At 34.1% G+C, this 20139-nt stretch overlaps 2 protein-coding genes, 1 long non-coding RNA gene and 1 pseudogene across 3 annotated transcripts; 1 reads left to right on the plus strand and 3 right to left on the minus strand.

The window, feature by feature from the left end:
- Nucleotides 668-3919, minus strand: LOC109362823 (protein FLX-like 4). Its single transcript, XM_019608858.1, has 4 exons — nucleotides 3777-3919; nucleotides 2195-2818; nucleotides 1201-1340; nucleotides 668-1123 (listed from the first exon to the last, which is right to left on the minus strand). Exons 2-4 carry the CDS (start codon nucleotides 2713-2715, stop codon nucleotides 960-962), a joined length of 825 nt encoding a protein of 274 aa, XP_019464403.1. The 5' UTR covers nucleotides 2716-2818; nucleotides 3777-3919; the 3' UTR covers nucleotides 668-959.
- On the plus strand, nucleotides 4190-7031 carry LOC109362822 (UDP-glucuronate 4-epimerase 1-like). Its single transcript, XM_019608857.1, has 2 exons — nucleotides 4190-4193; nucleotides 5665-7031. The coding sequence occupies exon 2, from the start codon at nucleotides 5672-5674 to the stop codon at nucleotides 6977-6979; it is 1308 nt and encodes a 435-aa protein (XP_019464402.1). The 5' UTR covers nucleotides 4190-4193; nucleotides 5665-5671; the 3' UTR covers nucleotides 6980-7031.
- Nucleotides 8119-10017, minus strand: LOC109361936 (annotated as a pseudogene).
- On the minus strand, nucleotides 11700-13770 carry LOC109362824. Its single transcript, XR_002109450.1, has 3 exons — nucleotides 13033-13770; nucleotides 12411-12727; nucleotides 11700-12304 (listed from the first exon to the last, which is right to left on the minus strand). It is a non-coding gene; the product is annotated as an uncharacterized LOC109362824 (long non-coding RNA).

A 20139-nucleotide genomic window follows, 5' to 3' on the forward strand; every position in this document is an offset into this window, starting at 1 on the left:
TAACCAAATTTGAGGTAAATCAAACTAACATAAAATAAATTAAAATAAAAATTTAACCACCCACACATCATATATTATTAGAGGTCGTGTTATTTTATGTGGCAAAATTGTTTTCACTAGACTCCATTATATTATATGTTGCAAACTTTTTTTACCTATAAAATATTTCACATAATTAACTAATCCATAAGCAATTGATACTTAATACATAAGTAAGTTCATTTAAAAAAAGATAGATAAGTTCATTAAGAATAATATTAGAGATTCAATTGTTTTTTTTAGTTTACCACAAATATTCTCGGACTGGAGGCAATCCTGTTCGAACCGAAAACATCCATAAATACATTAAGCTAACTCTCATAGCGGGTATTTTTTCATTCTAGAATATATAAAATAAAAATTACCTCTTTATTTGAAAATGATTAATCTACGGTTGTCGGGTGACACGATTGATTCACAAGGAGAGAAAAATTTACAAGGTTCTCATAAATTATCCTAATTCAACTTTTGAAGGTTAATGATAATATTGAACCTTGTATTAAAGGAAAACTAGACTCATGAGCCCCTATTTTCACCAACAACAAAAATTAACTCATGAGCTGTAAAATCCGAGTTGTGTATTTGTGTACCAGCAGCATTCGGAAAAGTGGTAGTTGTCTTGCTACTTGCTAGCTTCAATAATGATTTGCAAACAGCTTCAACGTATTGGGTGGAAACATTTTCTTAACATGTTGAATTTTCAGGCCGAAAACATGAGCTGACGTTAAACAATAACATAATATAGTTCACTACAGTTTCTATATGGTACAAAATTACACAAGCAATGCTTGCTAAGACTTTCAATGCTACATAGTACAGAGAATATGACTCAATCTGAGTCTCACAGAAAAACCATCAAATTCCCAATGCTTGTAACCAGCAAATGCTGAAAGTCGAGCTAAATTGTCACTCATCAAATTTCACCTCTGATCATATGGTCCTGCCCAAACGCCATTGCTTTCGCGGTATGGTACCATACTCTCCCCCATTTGGCCAACACCCATCTGACCATGAACTCTCCCGTAAGCATCGGCATAGGGTCCACTGCTGTCTGCAGGGTTACTACCTCCTAATACATTTGGTGCTGTTTATATAGTATGGATGCATCAGAAATATTTATACACATGAAAAGAATATAACATGCAGCAGTGAGAAAGTTACCATTTGCTTTTTTCTCATTGTTCAATATCTCAGTTCGTAACATTTCAACTTCTCTTGCCATTGTTATTAGATTCTTCTCTTTTGCTTCCATTTCCACCACTAGCTCTATGTTTGTGCTCTTTTGATATTCAAACCCGGCACTATTACCCAACCAGTTGTAAATCATCATTGGAGAAGTTATCAGAAAAACATAAAAATCATTAACAGCAACAAACTGTACCAAAGAAAATATGTCACAATTTTTGAAGGTTTTAGGCATAGAATGTCACCCATGAACAGCAAACACTGACTTAAACCATGATTTTGAAAGATATTGAAAGCTACTTCGGCACACACTTAATGGTTCAGAGTTCTTAATACAATTAAAGTTTTGAACTATTTTTTATGCAATCCCATGGCAGCATCACCTTCAGTATGTCATAACAATAACAATAAAAGACTCAACCAGTATGTCACTCATAATACCAACTTCAGAGATAACATGCACATCTTGAATGCAGTCTAACCATATCAAGCTTAGATAGTGTGATGAAAGAAATACACAAATAGTCATTGCCACGTGTCAGCAGCACCTGAGTCCTATATTGCGTAGAATCGTGCCTTAAGTGGTTTGGGCATGTGTGGAGAGACCATTGGAATCTCCAGTAAGGAGGATAGATCAAATGGAGGTGGGAGGCCAAGAAAAACCATATGTGAGACTATTAAGGCAGATTTAGAGATCATTGTTTTGTCAATAGACATGATTTATGATAGATCATTATGACGTCACTCAATCCATGTAGCCGATCCCACCTAGTGAGATTAAGGCTTAATTGTTGTTGTACTGGGGTCTGGGTGGAGAAAAAATAAACATCAATAAACTTATTTGATTTTGTATTTCTTGTGTGGGAAAAGGCAGGAAATATGCTGTTCTTGCTTATTGAACCCACTGAACATGTAGGTTGTTTCTCATATTACAATAACAACAAAGCATTTAACAAGCTTTAAGACTCACCGCAACCTCTGGTGCTCTTTCAGTAAGCCATCCAGTTCAGCTTGCAAATCTGGTATACCCTTAACCTCACTACGAGCCTTCTTCAGTTCATGAGTGGCTTGTTGAACTTGGAAACTCAAATCTTGCCCCGAAGCTGCTAAGCTCTGTGCCTCAATATGGGCCTCTTGCAAGTCCTTCTTTACACCATCACCAGCTCTAATATCTACCTCCATTTTAGCAATCTTATCCAGCAAAACCCTTACCTGAATGTCACTTTCAGTCTGGATGCTTCTAATGTGTGACTTCAACTTTTGCACATCCTGATTGGAAGAAACAAACGCCTCTCTTAATTCCACATGTGCACTACCCAGTCTATGGTTGTCCCCTGCAAGTTGCGCAATTTCTGCTTCCTGAGCAACAAATTTATTCTCCAGCAGTTGATGAGAAGGCAGTGACCCCGGAAAAGGATGACCAGCAGCAGAACTTAAACCAGGATATGCACCATGCTGCATCATCCGAGGAGCTTGCTTATTGCGACCCATATATAAGATTATGAACAGATGGTTATGCAAGCACCCACCTAGTGGGATTAATGCTTGGTTGTCGTGGTTATGTGAGCATCCCTACACGGCGATACCAAAATTCCTGCAATGCAAATAATGACTACTCTAATTAGTGTGAATACACAAAGTCATATCTGTGTTAATAACCAAAGTTTCAGAACCAAAAATGAATTCCAATATGGATGCTTCTGTTAGTTTAGTTTTGGAGGGAAATAAAGGGAACGAAAAATTATGGTTTGACTTTTCCCCTTGTGTAATTTCTTCAAATCATTGTTAAATTAATAAACTAAAGGTTGTCATTCCCTCCCTTTCCCTCCAAAACTAACCTCACAAACACACCCCATAGCCATAACTAAAAAGATGGTTCCATTAGTACATAGCCTCAAGGTCAGAGCAAGCATTACACACTATAAGAAACCCAACATTTTCACTCTTTTTATTAACTGTATTGTTAGAGTAGCAAGTAGCAACTAACAAGCAATGAAAATAAACATCACAGATTTCAGAGAAACATTGCATATTTAAAAAGGGCACGGTTTGCTTCATACAGAAACTATTCATCGTTATTGGAACCTTGATTCAAAGAAGAAACAATTCAGAACTAAATAGCGTGGAGCTCAATTTTACATAGATAATAGATATCAATCGAATTGGGCAAAGGTATATCCGCCTTCGATAAAACGTGTAGATTGGAAGATAAAAATCACAGAATAAAATATAATGAAGTAAATGTAAAATTAAGAAAAAAAATGTTTTTTGTCTTTTTAATTCCCACATGTGTCCTCGCACTAGAGTGACAATTATGTCTGAGCCGGGATATCCACATGTATTCTGCCTAACTCTCTCAGCGTGTATTTTTTCATCCAAAAGACTCTCAAACTCGAGACCTTGTTCAACGGGAATCAAGTATGTACTACTTGAACTAACACTTACAAAAAAAAATGTTTTTGTTTTAAGGTACAACACTGTTCATAAACGCCACAAGCCAACAAAAAATAAAAGCGAATTGCAATGAAGAGAGAAAGGAGGAGAAGGATTACAACGAATGGAGAAGAGAGATAATTATATGGCGCCGTGGATGAAGAAAAAGAGATGAAATCAACGGCTACAGCAGACCAACCCAATATCAAAATTTCACACAAACGAAAGGAGGAAGAGAACACTCTGCTTATAAAGTCTTCCCCAATTTCTAAATTTCATATTTACCAGGAACAAAACTAATTATATAAATAATATTACATTAAAGGCAATAAATTATCTCGTTATATTAAAAAATAAGTCTTCATACTACAAAAATTATTACAAAACTTATTACTTATGTATTTTTATTTTATTTTTTAAATACTTTTTATTAGAAAATGATTAAATACACATGTTATGATTTTAAAATTAAAAAAGATAAATTATTTTCTGATAAGAAAAAATATTTTATTCTCTAAATTAAAATATATATCTTTGTGCATTGAATATTTAAAAACCTATTTTTAAGTAATTAAAATTACTTTTTTGACACTACCAATAGTATCTCATCGGCTTTTTGACTAATAAACTTTTCTGACCCATAACTAAAGGGTATCTTTTGGTCTATGACAACCAGAAAGAAGTTGGACTCTGACTCTGACACTATGGTAAGGTTTCATCTCAAAACTAATTGTCAACGAGAAGAGTAGCCCAACAGATATTTAAACCATTGCCGAAATAATGAGTAGGTGATGTGAGGCTTACTTACCAACGGAGTCATACACCTTGTAAGATAAAGTTCAAAACCTCCTCCATCAATAAACTAATGTTAGCGATTTTTAATCAAATTCATCAAATACAACACATCAAAGAAGACATGAGAAGCACTTTCATTTGCAATGGCACAGAAGGAACATAACAAGTTGACTTGGACACCCCACTTCACAAGATTATCCTTAGTAGATAACATATTTAATAACAGCTATGAATTAAAGGCCAATAATTTAGTTGGAGCTTTTACCTTCCACAATTGCTTACCATAATCTCCACCAGCGGAGCATTTATTTGAAGGGTTGGAAACAACCAAGTCCATCTTCTTTTATCCATAAAGATAACATAAATAGGATTTAATATATCATAAAACACTAAGTTAATTGGGATTCGAGAGATTGGTGAAAAGTTAATTTCAATCTCAAGCTCCAAAGCCCAAACTTAGATAATAGCGGTCATGGCCTCACCCCAATAATAACAATTTATATTCCAACTTCTGATACAAATTTCCACTTGGAAAGATCAGGCAATTAGCTACACATGAGAGTTGACTCAAGTGTATAACTAAGTACTAAGTTTCATATACCTTTGGGTTCTATTTGTAAAACAAGAAGTGGCACTTTTTGTGTTCATGATATAACTAAGTACCAAGTTTCATTGTTCCATAGGGTACTAGTTAGTAACCTTTGTGTTCCATTTATTTGATCCGTGCTAATGGCTTCAGTGAGAGCTTTAGCTCTTGTTGCAGTTAATGCTATAATATATGAAGGGATAGGAATTGGAATTAGCGGTGGAGGTCCGAAAATATTGACGGAATAAAATCACTCTTTACTCTAAATAAACCATTCCCGAATTGGAAAAATGGGGAATATCCAATTTTACCCACGATATGACATTAGTGAACACACACATATTTGTGCTAAAAAAAGTGGATGGCCACTAAATCCTTGTTTGTGTAAATATTTATTTACGCTCCTTCACGTAGTTTAACGTGTATCCTTGTCCCATTTCTTTGGGTCATCCCTATCTATATAACCCTCCCTTCCATTTCGTCTTAATAGCAGGTGCAAGAAAATTAATCACCTTTTGATTTCTTTTCTCTGCATCTGTGTAAATCCTTCTTTCCCTCCTCATCAATCATTTCAATTCTTCCATCACTCATTCCAAACAAAAGAAACCATCATTTTCCATTACTAGTTGCAACATGGGGAACAAAATGCCATCATTGGAGGAAGAACTTTTCCCATCCACACCAGGCAAGTTCAAGATCGAGAGAACTCACTACATGAACCGTCAATTCTACCGTTGCTTTGCTTCCTCAAGCACCATGTTCTTGTGGACCCTCTTTCTCATAGCCCTAACCGCTTCCTACATCAGTTTCCATAGCTTCGTCGATTCCGGTAGCCGGTATCTCACAGCTTCATGGGGTGGGATCCAGTGGGAGAAACAAATACGCGTCTCAGCCGAAATCCACCGTGATGGAGGCATGTCCGTCTTGGTTACCGGTGCTGCCGGTTTCGTTGGGTCCCACGTCTCTCTTGCCTTAAAAAGAAGAGGAGACGGTGTCGTTGGGCTCGACAACTTTAACGACTATTACGACCCTTCATTAAAGAAAGCCCGCAAGGCACTCCTCACAACTAACGGCGTTTTCATCGTTGAAGGTGACGTTAACGACGCTAAGCTTTTAGCAAACTTATTCGACGTCGTTTCATTCAGTCACGTGATGCATCTCGCGGCCCAAGCTGGTGTACGCTACGCCATGGAGAACCCGCACTCTTATGTTCACAGCAACATCGCGGGCCTCGTGACTTTAATGGAAGCCTGCAAATCCGCCAACCCTCAACCCTCTATTGTTTGGGCTTCTTCCAGCTCCGTCTACGGGCTTAACGAGAATGTTCCATTTTCTGAATCGGATCGCACCGACCAACCTGCAAGCCTCTACGCCGCAACAAAGAAAGCTGGAGAGGAAATCACTCACACCTATAACCACATTTACGGTTTATCAATCACCGGTTTGAGATTCTTCACCGTTTATGGCCCGTGGGGAAGACCAGACATGGCTTATTTCTCTTTTACCCGTAACATTCTTCAGGGAAAGCCCATCACTGTTTACCGGGGCAAGAATAGAGTTGACCTGGCCCGTGATTTTACTTACATCGATGATATTGTGAAGGGTTGTATCGGGTCATTGGATACTTCAGGAAATAGTACCGGGTCGGGTGGAAAGAAACGTGGGCCCGCACCGTTTCGAATTTTCAACCTTGGGAACACTTCACCGGTTACTGTTCCTACGCTTGTGAGTATTTTGGAGCGTCATTTGAAGGTGAAAGCAAAGAGGAACATTTTGGATATGCCTGGAAACGGTGATGTTCCGTTTACCCATGCGAATATAAGTTCGGCCCGAAGGGAACTCGGGTATAAGCCCACAACCGATTTGCAAACCGGCTTGAAAAAGTTTGTCAAGTGGTATCTCTCTTATTATGGCTATAATCACGGAGGAGCTATAAATTAAGTATTATTTTTTTTGTTTAGTGTGTAGAACTTTTAATGACAGATTCTGAGGACTAAAAACAAAACAGGAAAAAAAGAAAGAACCTTGTCAAGTACAAAAAAAGAGGGAACTAGATTAAAAAAAGAATACAGTCTTTGTGGAAGCGCAGCTAAAAACAGCTGTTCCTAGGCTGATTTTTTTTTTTGCTTAATTAAATGATGTTTTTTTTACTTTTTTTTATTTTTATTTTTTATGTAAAAAAAGTTAATGAAACAGAAATCAGCCAGGGAAAGTCCGTGTATGTAGTATGCTCAAAGAGCTCATTATTTATTTTTGATATTTAGTTTCCTTCTGACTTTGTTTATTGGTGCACTGTAATTTTCGTTTGGTTTGTTAGTTCATCGATCACTGGTGCCATAACTTTTTGGATGGTAAACTGTTGAGCTTTTATATAGGTAATAGTTAAAATCAATACATTAATGATTGAAATGTGAAAATAATCGAGTATGTACAATTTAGTCATATTTAATTTACTGTTTTTTTTTTTTGAATTCTTTAAATGCAAGAGTAATTCAATTGAAATTATACCTTTTCATGATAAATTCCAGGCAAATACAGCCTTGTCAACTCTTTGTGGTTAGTGGCAGGCAACACTACGTTTGGATGGAAAAAAAGGGTTAAAATATTTAAATGATTTTAAAAATAATTGTTAAAATATTTGAACTCTTCAGTCTCAATTTGTTCTTCATGGACATGCTTTTTCTACACTATAAATACCGTAAGAGAAAAGTAACCAGAATAAAGTAAAAAAGGCAGCCAATAATTCAGTATGGGTAGGGTTGAAATGGACATACTATATGAAGTATATGAGTTGTGTCTTATGCAAAAAGCATGATTTCCCTCCAAAGCCTCCTCATAATCGAATTCAGCACGAACTATGTTTTGATGGTACCGGAAAACACATGAAACTAGTTCAAATTTCGGTTACAGTTATGCAACTATGCTACATTTACCGTAAATGTGAGAGTGCACTTTAAAAGAATCCATGAACTTACTACTAGTCTTTACAGAGTAAAAGGAGGTTTCAGAAGAAACAACCCTCACCATCTCTTTTTTTCCTTTCATGTTTTGTTTTGAGGAGTACCAAATGCTAGTAACTCTAAGCTTAAGAATCCTCAAACTTCATTCCATTTAAATTTGAATCTGTATACACATCTTTCAATTATACATTTTTTTGGGTAATGCTAGTAACTCTTTGATGCTAACAAACACACCTCTTCATGAGCATATGCCAAATCTAAAGGTGTGCAGATGGTGTATTGTGTTGAAATTGTTGGACGTGTCACAACCCTTATAAGTGGTTTTACTCCATTTATGCTACATGAATATTGAGGAACTAAAACAAGTTTTGAATCCTCTCTTCAAGCTTGAAGGACATTCTGTGCCATTTTTATAGTTTCTTTTCTTCTAACATGGCAGCATCATGTTCTAAGTATTCCTTGCTGTTGATCTCTGTTAGTCTGCACCAAACTTATGTGTCGGTCAGAGACTGGAAAAATAAAATAAATTAAATCCTCCCTTACAACAATGCCTTCAGATTTTAGTACTCACAGATAGATTGAGATGCTAAAACCAAATCATATTGTTACAAAAAAATAAGTAGATAAGAGGGCCTACTAATGGTGCGGTCTTTAGCAAACCTCAGTTCGTTATCTACACAGAGATCCGATTCATCATTTTTATCGATCTTGAGGCGGTCCTGGGTGCCATTTGTTTATCCTCCGATATTGTTACTATTTTTTTCCATAATTTCATGAGGGCTCCCCTCACCTGTACACAATAGTCTAACCCTGTTCTCATATATCACCTGCAATCGCGTGATACAAAGCATCATTCTTATTGTACTCTACACTGCAGGAAAATGAGAATGAAATAGTGAGAAAATGCATATCTACCCCGGACAACTTGCCATAGTGGCCTAAACATCACCTTAAGAAAATTATTTTGTTGGACTTTGTGAATGAACTTTAAAGCAATTAGTCTTCGGGTTTTCTAGTTCTGTAGGTATTTATCTTGTAGATGGAGATAGATGTGCAATGCATGTCTAATGATAAATACGAAGACATGTACAGAAATAGAGTCACTGATTTTCAGTCCTGTTCATGAAAACCCAGCATCCTTCATAAATCAAGAAAAAATGCACACTAGAAATTCAAATAATACCTAAGGCAACAGGGTAAATGGCTTGTTTATAGCTAGGATTTAACTGGAACAGAATGACCCATTAAAATACCAAAGGTTTGACAATAATTATTAATCACCTTGCAGTGGAAAGCTTAAACATGAGCAACCCATTTTAGAGACATGGACGGACTTACATCGACTAAAGTGACAAATCTATATGCAGCTGATTTATTACTAAGTCCAAAAATTGGGATGCCTTCCAGCGCTAAGGTGTGAAATTTCCCTGCAAAAACAAAAAAAACAAGGCATCCTACGAAAGACTGATTGATGGGTCGACTAAAGGCCAATATTTAATAACAGATTATCCTTCCATATTTTAGGATGCCTTCCAATGCTAAGGTGTGAAACAAAAACCAACACAGTGGAGAAAATAATGGAAGTTTTGTCCAAACAAGCAGTTAAGTATCAGTGCATCAGCAACATCAGTTACCTGAGTAAAAACAGATAACATATCTCAACTAATGGCATTAAATTACAGAACATGTGACCTACTCCTGAAAGAAATAAATGTTAAACTAAAGAATTTACCATAAATTCATCCAGGCATAGTAAAATTGCCTCCTCAGAAATTTCTCCTGCAACTATATCAAGTAGATCTGACAACCCCTTATGCTTCTACAAGGATACACAATAGGAAATTAGAGATAACTATCCTCTTATTCTATTCGCCAATTATGCATACAAAGATAGCATCATCCTAGAAACTGCAAACAAAATTTATTTATGTACAAAACAATATCACTTTTGAAACGCTTAACGATTCTTCAAAAATTTCTTACTATAAAAGCATACAAAATTATTGGAACTTTCCCCATGGTAAATAAAGATTTTTTATCAGCAAAAAAGATATGAGAAATACAATGCAATTATAGCTTACTTAGATCAAAGAATAGTCGATTGTGATTGTATTTTTGATAAAACAACACTTTAACATGCATGAAAATTAATAGCTATGTGAGGTTTTGGTCCACTTTTACTTACATTTTAAAGCTAATCAACAGGTTCAACAAACTTACTTGCAATAGGCTATGTACATTCAACATAAAGTCATGAAAATGGATCCTCTTTTTCCTCCAATTAGAGGTCCCAGGGAAGAAAAAAACCCTGAAGAAACAACAGGTGAAGATGATAAGATAATGAAGATATACACTCATAAGAACACACTTCAGTAAAATCAACTAAAAGTGCCCCATATTTTTCCTATACTGTAACTTGAAAAATATGAATATGAAGATTCAGTTTCAAGTAAGACAAATTAAGAAATATGAACATAAATCCATGTCAAACTCAAAATTGATCACAAAATAGGTCCATCAGCATAGTTTTACCAGTACCTAATCCTCCATAAAGATATAGACCATTTACAGGTGAGTAAGAAGGGTGTGACAACAGACGAGACCACAACCACCCAGTTCTGCAAAAAAACTAAAATTAAATTCAGAAGCACTGAACATTGTCTGGGAACAAAAAAATATACCTCAACAATTGAACAGATATATCAGCAGGAAATGGTATAAAATACTTGAAGTGCACGAAATAAAACATAGTTCACAGGTTTTTCAACTGTCCGATCCAATGGGCAGGCATCAGCATTCCCAACAAGCTCATCATAGTCTTTGAAGTTCTGTCAGTGTTTCTACTTGTCACCCCCAAAAAGAATCATATAACATGCTTAAATGGAGGAAAATAAGTTTAAGTGGAGTACTTACCAATAAATGCCATGAACAAATCCATATAACAATAACCAACATCATTCTATCCATAAACCAAAGTAGGAAAATCCATTTCATTAATGATTTTATGGGCAATACTTCATGGATGGTGCTACATTGTTACCTGACAGGCATCACCTTCTGCAAGTTCGCCATTAGCAATTCTTCGTTCATACTCAACAAGAGGCCCTGCTCTGTTTGTTTCTGTAACAGAAACAACAAATTCCATAAGTCGAAAAACAAGTTTCAAATTCTTTCAATCCAGAACAAATGAAATTTGGGACCAAAAACTTAAATAAATTAATAAAAACCTTCATTAGTGAGTTTTGCAGCATCAATTGAGATAACTCTTGCTGTTATTGTAAATGAAGGGTTTTTAACAAAGTTGGCTTCAGTGGGATGAGTAACTCTATAAGCTGAAGTATGAATGTGATGATAACAGTTTTCAAAGAGATGTGGTGTTTCTGCAACACGACCACTAATCAAAGTACATGTTTGGTTCTGAAAATCACATTATTATTAGCTGAAGTTCAAGAAAATCACATCATTATCAGCTGAAATTCAAGAAGATCACATTATTATAAGCTGAAGTTCAAGAAGTTCACATTATTGTAAGTTGAAGTTCAAGAAAATCACACCATTATGAGCTGAAGTTAAAGAAAATCACATTATTATAAGCTCAAGTTCAAGAAGTTCACATCATTGTAAGTTGAAGTTCAATAAAATCACACCATTATGAACTGAAGTTCAAGAAAATCACATCATTATGAGCTGATGTGATTTTATTGAACTTCAGTTCATAATGGTGTGATTTTATTGAACTTCAACTTACAATGATGTGAAATTCTTGAACTTGAGCTTATAATAATGTGATCTTCTTGAACTTCAGCTGATAATGATGTGATTTTCTTGAACTTGAGCTTATAATAATGTGATCTTCTTGAACTTCAGCTGATAATGATGTGATTTTCTTGAACTTTAACTGAAAATAATGTGATTTTCTTGAACTTCAGCTCATAATGATGTGATTTTCTTGAACTTCAACTTATAGTAATGTGATTTTCTTGAACTTCAACTCATAATGAAATGTGAGAAAGAGATGAAATTTGATTTTACTAGAGTGTGTCCTCAATCCTCAATCCTTGTTCTTTACTTGAAACTTGAACTTCAGCTCGGTGTTTAATTTGATTTTACTTGTTTTTTAACGGCGATCAAATCTGTTTCTTTCTCTTAATCATTCTCAATCCTTTTTTCTTTTCATGCAATCAACAGTACTGAAACTTCCCACCATCACATCCATAAGATGAATAGAAGTTCCATTGAAAACATAACAAAGGTAAAACTACAATTCATCTTTCCACCCACCATCACATCCTTGATTCAGTTGTTCCTGTAACATCACCACATAAACTTTTCAATTATTCATCAATTCTATAGCAGATTTGAAATTCGGGAAATGCAAGAAACAGAACTATTCAAATTAAAAGAAGACAAACCTCGGTAGTTTTGAGTAAAGCCAGAAGTGCAGTGCAGAACCACAATAACGGTCTTTCCAACCGCATCTACCATATTTGCCCGTAATTGTAGTAAATACATTGCATATTTCTTACCTGCAATGACAGACAGAAGAACTCTTTCAGATCTCTGATGAAACTCCCCAATGCAAAGGACTCTTTAGACCAAACCTTCTCACGAAGTGTTCAAAGAAGGAAATTGAGGTCATAGGATACATCTTCCATTTTAAAGTGGACAACACTAGAAGTTCCATTCACTGTATAGACTTTGCTTCAAACACAAACCTTAATTCCCTCACCTAATATCAAATTCAAAACCACAAAAAACTCCACAGACAAAGGCCAATCTACCAAAAAAAGAAAACATACAATATATCATATCAGTTGAACAATATCAACAAACACCTGCACTTCATTAATGTTTGATAGATACGTTTAACATGACGAAATCTAGTAGAATATGAGTTTTATTTTGTGTTCGATGCTTTCTAACATATAATCAAAACAAGACAAAGGACTACAAAACAGAACTTTTGATTTGTTTCATCCTGTCATATCCATGGATCAACCACTGCCAAAACCTTAATTAAAAACAAGAACATACTTGAAGGTCTAAAAGAAGTGGAACATGGGCCTCTTCCATTTTGGCAGCAAGAGATAAACAAGCAACACCAGTGAGGTGAGTGACTGATGGCCTATCTATATGAAACCTTAGACGGGTGATAAACCTATCAAAGTAGTTAACAACAAGAACATTGGTCAAAGCAGTGAAACCATAGATCACTGAAACCATAGATCACTGAAACCTTAGAAATCCACATCACAGCATCAAAACGATGAGGAACATCAGCAAGAGAAGACACATTGGTATTGGAACACAAAAGGGGGTGTCTCTGTTTTGATAATAGAGAGAGAAGCTCTTGGTGTTCCTCCTTGAACATGTCATTGTCCAACAAAATTAAACGTAAAGATGAAGCCTTTCAAAACATCACAGCCTCACAGGCCTTTGCCTGTTTTGGGATTACAAATGGCAATCAGTAAAATATTGCAAATTTTCACATGCTAGTAGTATCAGTGCACATAAAAATGGTTCTCTTAATAGATTTTTTCTTAAATAAGGAGCAGTCAGAGGGGTTGTTGAATTTGAAGTACCATTAACACATTGACTTGGGAGCTGTAATGGCCTCATATGACGACTTTCAAAATAACTTAGTCCATTGTGGCATCAAACTGAATATTCATGTAGTAAGAATTACAATGCCAAAGTCTCATATTTTTTGTCTTCAAATGCTAATAAGTCCCAAGGATTGCTATGGAACCTTGGCATGTGAGACAACAACCAAATAATGTATATGGACAACATATAGACCTATATGATAACACAACATATAATCAAATGAAAGAGTGCAGCATAGTGGAACATAGCAAAATTGGTAAGATCAAACTTCGTCAACTTAGTTACTCTAAGTTCGAACAAAGTATCTGTAAGTAACTCTTAGGCACACTCGTTGAGTATAAATGTATGTTAGCTAAGGTAGACAAACAGACCCTAAATATAACTTCACCAAAATATAAAATTAATTCACCATAAGCATATAGGCGGTCCATGAAGATAATTTCTATCTTGGTCATTATTTTAGTTGTTCAATACCCAAATTGATATTTGTTCTAGGTCTAACTTACATAGATACTATTTTTTTCATAGGTCTTATACATACCTACAATAACTTGTAGAGAATATTGTCTTTCAACCGATTCTTGTTTTTCTTCTACTTCCTTGTCAAACAGCACATACATTGTTACAAAAAGGCAGGCTCCTTTTGTTAATCACTACCTCAATCTGTCAGATCCTCCATCATTCTTGGACAAGGATGGAGAGGAAAATCATTGACTGTCAGCCCCTTCATATTGCAGTTGCATTTTGCATATTCGAGGCTCATACAAACAATTTAAATTTATATTGGGTCATCAAGAGTCAAGACACAACTGTACCATCTTTTTTTGCATAGTTAATAAAGAATCCATATTATAATTGTACTTTGGGACATCACGGCCCCAAGTATAGCCCCCCAATTCATATTATGAACCAAGAATTCATACTACAATTTCATTGAAGACATCGCATACAATCCCAATCTTGCACTATAAATTGAGAATTAAAATTGTAATTGCATCTCGGGTCATTTTGAAAATTAGAGTCACATCTGAATTCGAAATCATAGGCAACCAGGGTGAGACATATCATCCAACATCATATTATGATGTAAGCATTCATCTTGAAAGCAATGCTCATTCTCACAATCCAAAACAACCACCAATGATTATGTAGCCACTTAAATTTAGATTCATCAAGATTAAATGTCCTTGAATGAGATCATAAAAGCATACCATCCATTTTCATATTATGAATAAAGAATTCATACTTATAATCTCAATCCATCCATCCATTGTGAATAAAGAATTCATATCACAACATCATTTCGGACCATATTCCACATTGTAGGCAACGAGAGTCAAAAACATATTACCCTCTTTCCATCGTGTGTACCAATAATAAAGGGTCAAAAAATAAATCAAATTATTTATCAATCTTTCTTTATTATACTATTTGTGTGTTTCTTCATCAATTGCAAGAATCAACAGAAGAAGCAGCAACATAGTCAACAAAACAAGAGAAAAGAAAGAAAAGTGTGCCACTGATAGAGTTTTGGCCAAGAAAATTTGTCTCTCTCGCGTTTCATTATCAGCTTAAGTTCAAGAAAATTCCGTTATTACCATATACTAAGAAATTGCCTCAAGAATTTTAAGAATTCATGCAGAAGATTGAAAATTGAGAGAGAACGATAGATAGACGTGACATTGATAATTTCAAGAAAAATAGCTTAGGGTTTCATTAATAGCTTAAGCAGCATCAAATAATTTCAAGAAAAATACTGTTACTACCATGGACTAAGAAATTGCCTCCAATTTTTAGGGTTTTTGCAGAAGATTGAAAACTGTGAAAGAAAAAGAGAGATGAGTCTCTTGCAGAAGATTGAAATTGAGAGAAAGGAGAGATGAGTTTCCTTCTTGCAGAAGATTGAAACTTGAAAGAGAAAAGAGAGATGGCAGAAGATTGAAAATTGAGAGAAGAGAGAAAAAGCGAACCAAATCTCTCTCACTCTCACTCTCTCTGGTTCTCACTCTCTCGCTCTCTCTCAAACACACACATTTCACAATGTTTCATTGAGTAACGATCTTATTATATAGCAATTTGGGAACCTCATACACCCACCGACATTGTAGATTTTTGTACACAAACCGACTTAAATTCTTAATGGGCCTTAATGATAAAAAATAGTAACAAGCTAAACAAATGGGCCTTAATGACGTTGTAGATTTTTGTTGCTTTTATTACTTTTTCATACCACTTTTAGTCATATTCATTCTTATGTCACTTTTAGTTTTCAATATTTTAAAATTTGCCCATATTTTTAATTATCAACTTAGTAATAACTATGCATCATGCATAATATCAAATATTAACTAAGAAATTGAGTCTATATTTTTTTTAACTATTTGAAAAAACTCTCAAAGTTATAATATTTTTCATATTTACCAACTAATATTATTAAACAGGTTCAATTTAATTATTTAGGTCATTCATGAATATCTTCTCATATGTGATTTTATAGATTAAATTAATTTTTGAACTCATACATAAATTCGAAGATTTATTCTACCTTAAATGTTAGCCAAATTAACTTTGAACTTGAACCTAAATTTGATCTAATATAATGAATTTTATCTCTTTTAAATAAAATTGACTTATTATTATATATTTTTATATTTACTTAAATGATATACATGCAAATATTTTGTGAAACATTTTAATATATGGTGAAAAAATTGAAGAATTAATGACATGTGAAATAATATAGGTGAATGTCCTAAAATAATAGCTAGAACAATTAAAATTATGGTTAAAAATGACATTATATTAAAATAAGATAAATTGTTAAAATTAAATACATTGTTTATTGAGTTAATGAAAGTTCATTATTTCGTGTCTCATAGAAAAAAAAAACATTTCTAAAAGGTGTGCAAAAATCTATTAAAGTTAATATGATTAAATAATGAGAATTATTCTATTTGAGATAATTATGGAGAACTATTTTTTAAAACTTAAGTATAATTCACAATTATAATAAAAGATTATTCTTTTCTAGTTTCTACACTTTTTCCAATAAAATAATTTGCAATATGTAAATGTGGCAAGGTCAATAGATACACTAAATTGTTGGTGATATGTTAATTCTAGTGGCTTTTCTAGTACTAAATTCTCACCTAGGTATTTGAGCCATTTTTTCTCTTCTCCATTTTATCAAATGAATTATTTTAAGGTGATAGTGGATTTATAAGCTAAAGTGTTCATTTACTTATGGCAATATTTGTTTAAAAATACACTTACAAATATTGAAATGATTAATTACTTACTAAAAAAATGTGAAAAAATATCATTCATAGTACTAAAAAATAAATTATTTTATAACGTATAATTCTATTATACTACTCAACATTTTTCTATTCAACTAGGTCAATTATGGTGTGTTGTTTCAATTATTGATTTTTTCTTCGAATAATCATAATTGTCACAATTATTTTTGCTTTGATACAATTAGATATTGGACATATGAGTTTGTCTAATAATTCATGTTTTATCAATGGACAAATTCTGTTTTTCCATAGCATTGATTCCAAAATATAAGTTGTTGAATATATAAATCAAATAACTAATATACTTTATTTTATTTGAGTCTCAGCAAGTTTTCTTGTTCGGTGGTAGCTTAAGTTATTTAGGGCTTTTATGGTGTAACATTATTATTTTTTACCATAAATGCTACCCAATATTACACTTATCATGTTTAGTTTGTCACCTTAAGTTGTAAATTATGAAGGCCCATTAAGTAGATTTTATTTAGAGTATGTCGGTCTTTAATTGACTATATAAAGACAACTTCATTCAGTGTTGGTCATCAAACATTCAGAAACATGCGAGAGAGAGAGAATGTGCGAGAGAGATTTTGATTCGCGTTTTGGACTCTTGTTTTCTTCTAATTTCTATCAATTCTCAGTCTCCTACAAGAAATATGTCTCTCTTTTCTCTTAGTTTTCAATAGTCTGTTATATTTCTTGAAATTATTCCATGTTGTTTAATGTAACATGAAATAGAGAACGTGAGAGAGGCTTTTGTGGTCTTTCCAACCCTTTTGTCACTGCCACATTTCTCTCTTCTTTCTCAATTTCCAATCTTCTTCATTAATTCCTAAAATTCTGATAATAATGTGATTTTCTTGAACTAACCGACAATAATGTGATTTTCTTGAACTTCAACTGATAATAATGTGATTTTCTTGAACTTGATTTTCTTGAACTTCAATAAGACAAAGGACTACAAAACAGAACTTTTGATTTGTTTCATCCTGTCATATCCATGGATCAACCACTGCCAAAACCTTAATTAAAAACAAGAACATACTTGAAGGTCTAAAAGAAGTGGAACATGGGCCTCTTCCATTTTGGCAGCAAGAGATAAACAAGCAACACCAGTGAGGTGAGTGACTGATGGCCTATCTATATGAAACCTTAGACGGGTGATAAACCTATCAAAGTAGTTAACAACAAGAACATTGGTCAAAGCAGTGAAACCATAGATCACTGAAACCATAGATCACTGAAACCTTAGAAATCCACATCACAGCATCAAAACGATGAGGAACATCAGCAAGAGAAGACACATTGGTATTGGAACACAAAAGGGGGTGTCTCTGTTTTGATAATAGAGAGAGAAGCTCTTGGTGTTCCTCCTTGAACATGTCATTGTCCAACAAAATTAAACGTAAAGATGAAGCCTTTCAAAACATCACAGCCTCACAGGCCTTTGCCTGTTTTGGGATTACAAATGGCAATCAGTAAAATATTGCAAATTTTCACATGCTAGTAGTATCAGTGCACATAAAAATGGTTCTCTTAATAGATTTTTTCTTAAATAAGGAGCAGTCAGAGGGGTTGTTGAATTTGAAGTACCATTAACACATTGACTTGGGAGCTGTAATGGCCTCATATGACGACTTTCAAAATAACTTAGTCCATTGTGGCATCAAACTGAATATTCATGTAGTAAGAATTACAATGCCAAAGTCTCATATTTTTTGTCTTCAAATGCTAATAAGTCCCAAGGATTGCTATGGAACCTTGGCATGTGAGACAACAACCAAATAATGTATATGGACAACATATAGACCTATATGATAACACAACATATAATCAAATGAAAGAGTGCAGCATAGTGGAACATAGCAAAATTGGTAAGATCAAACTTCGTCAACTTAGTTACTCTAAGTTCGAACAAAGTATCTGTAAGTAACTCTTAGGCACACTCGTTGAGTATAAATGTATGTTAGCTAAGGTAGACAAACAGACCCTAAATATAACTTCACCAAAATATAAAATTAATTCACCATAAGCATATAGGCGGTCCATGAAGATAATTTCTATCTTGGTCATTATTTTAGTTGTTCAATACCCAAATTGATATTTGTTCTAGGTCTAACTTACATAGATACTATTTTTTTCATAGGTCTTATACATACCTACAATAACTTGTAGAGAATATTGTCTTTCAACCGATTCTTGTTTTTCTTCTACTTCCTTGTCAAACAGCACATACATTGTTACAAAAAGGCAGGCTCCTTTTGTTAATCACTACCTCAATCTGTCAGATCCTCCATCATTCTTGGACAAGGATGGAGAGGAAAATCATTGACTGTCAGCCCCTTCATATTGCAGTTGCATTTTGCATATTCGAGGCTCATACAAACAATTTAAATTTATATTGGGTCATCAAGAGTCAAGACACAACTGTACCATCTTTTTTTGCATAGTTAATAAAGAATCCATATTATAATTGTACTTTGGGACATCACGGCCCCAAGTATAGCCCCCCAATTCATATTATGAACCAAGAATTCATACTACAATTTCATTGAAGACATCGCATACAATCCCAATCTTGCACTATAAATTGAGAATTAAAATTGTAATTGCATCTCGGGTCATTTTGAAAATTAGAGTCACATCTGAATTCGAAATCATAGGCAACCAGGGTGAGACATATCATCCAACATCATATTATGATGTAAGCATTCATCTTGAAAGCAATGCTCATTCTCACAATCCAAAACAACCACCAATGATTATGTAGCCACTTAAATTTAGATTCATCAAGATTAAATGTCCTTGAATGAGATCATAAAAGCATACCATCCATTTTCATATTATGAATAAAGAATTCATACTTATAATCTCAATCCATCCATCCATTGTGAATAAAGAATTCATATCACAACATCATTTCGGACCATATTCCACATTGTAGGCAACGAGAGTCAAAAACATATTACCCTCTTTCCATCGTGTGTACCAATAATAAAGGGTCAAAAAATAAATCAAATTATTTATCAATCTTTCTTTATTATACTATTTGTGTGTTTCTTCATCAATTGCAAGAATCAACAGAAGAAGCAGCAACATAGTCAACAAAACAAGAGAAAAGAAAGAAAAGTGTGCCACTGATAGAGTTTTGGCCAAGAAAATTTGTCTCTCTCGCGTTTCATTATCAGCTTAAGTTCAAGAAAATTCCGTTATTACCATATACTAAGAAATTGCCTCA

This window comes from Lupinus angustifolius, chromosome LG12 (assembly GCF_001865875.1).
Source record: "Lupinus angustifolius cultivar Tanjil chromosome LG12, LupAngTanjil_v1.0, whole genome shotgun sequence".
NCBI classification, from domain to species: Eukaryota; Viridiplantae; Streptophyta; class Magnoliopsida; order Fabales; family Fabaceae; genus Lupinus; species Lupinus angustifolius.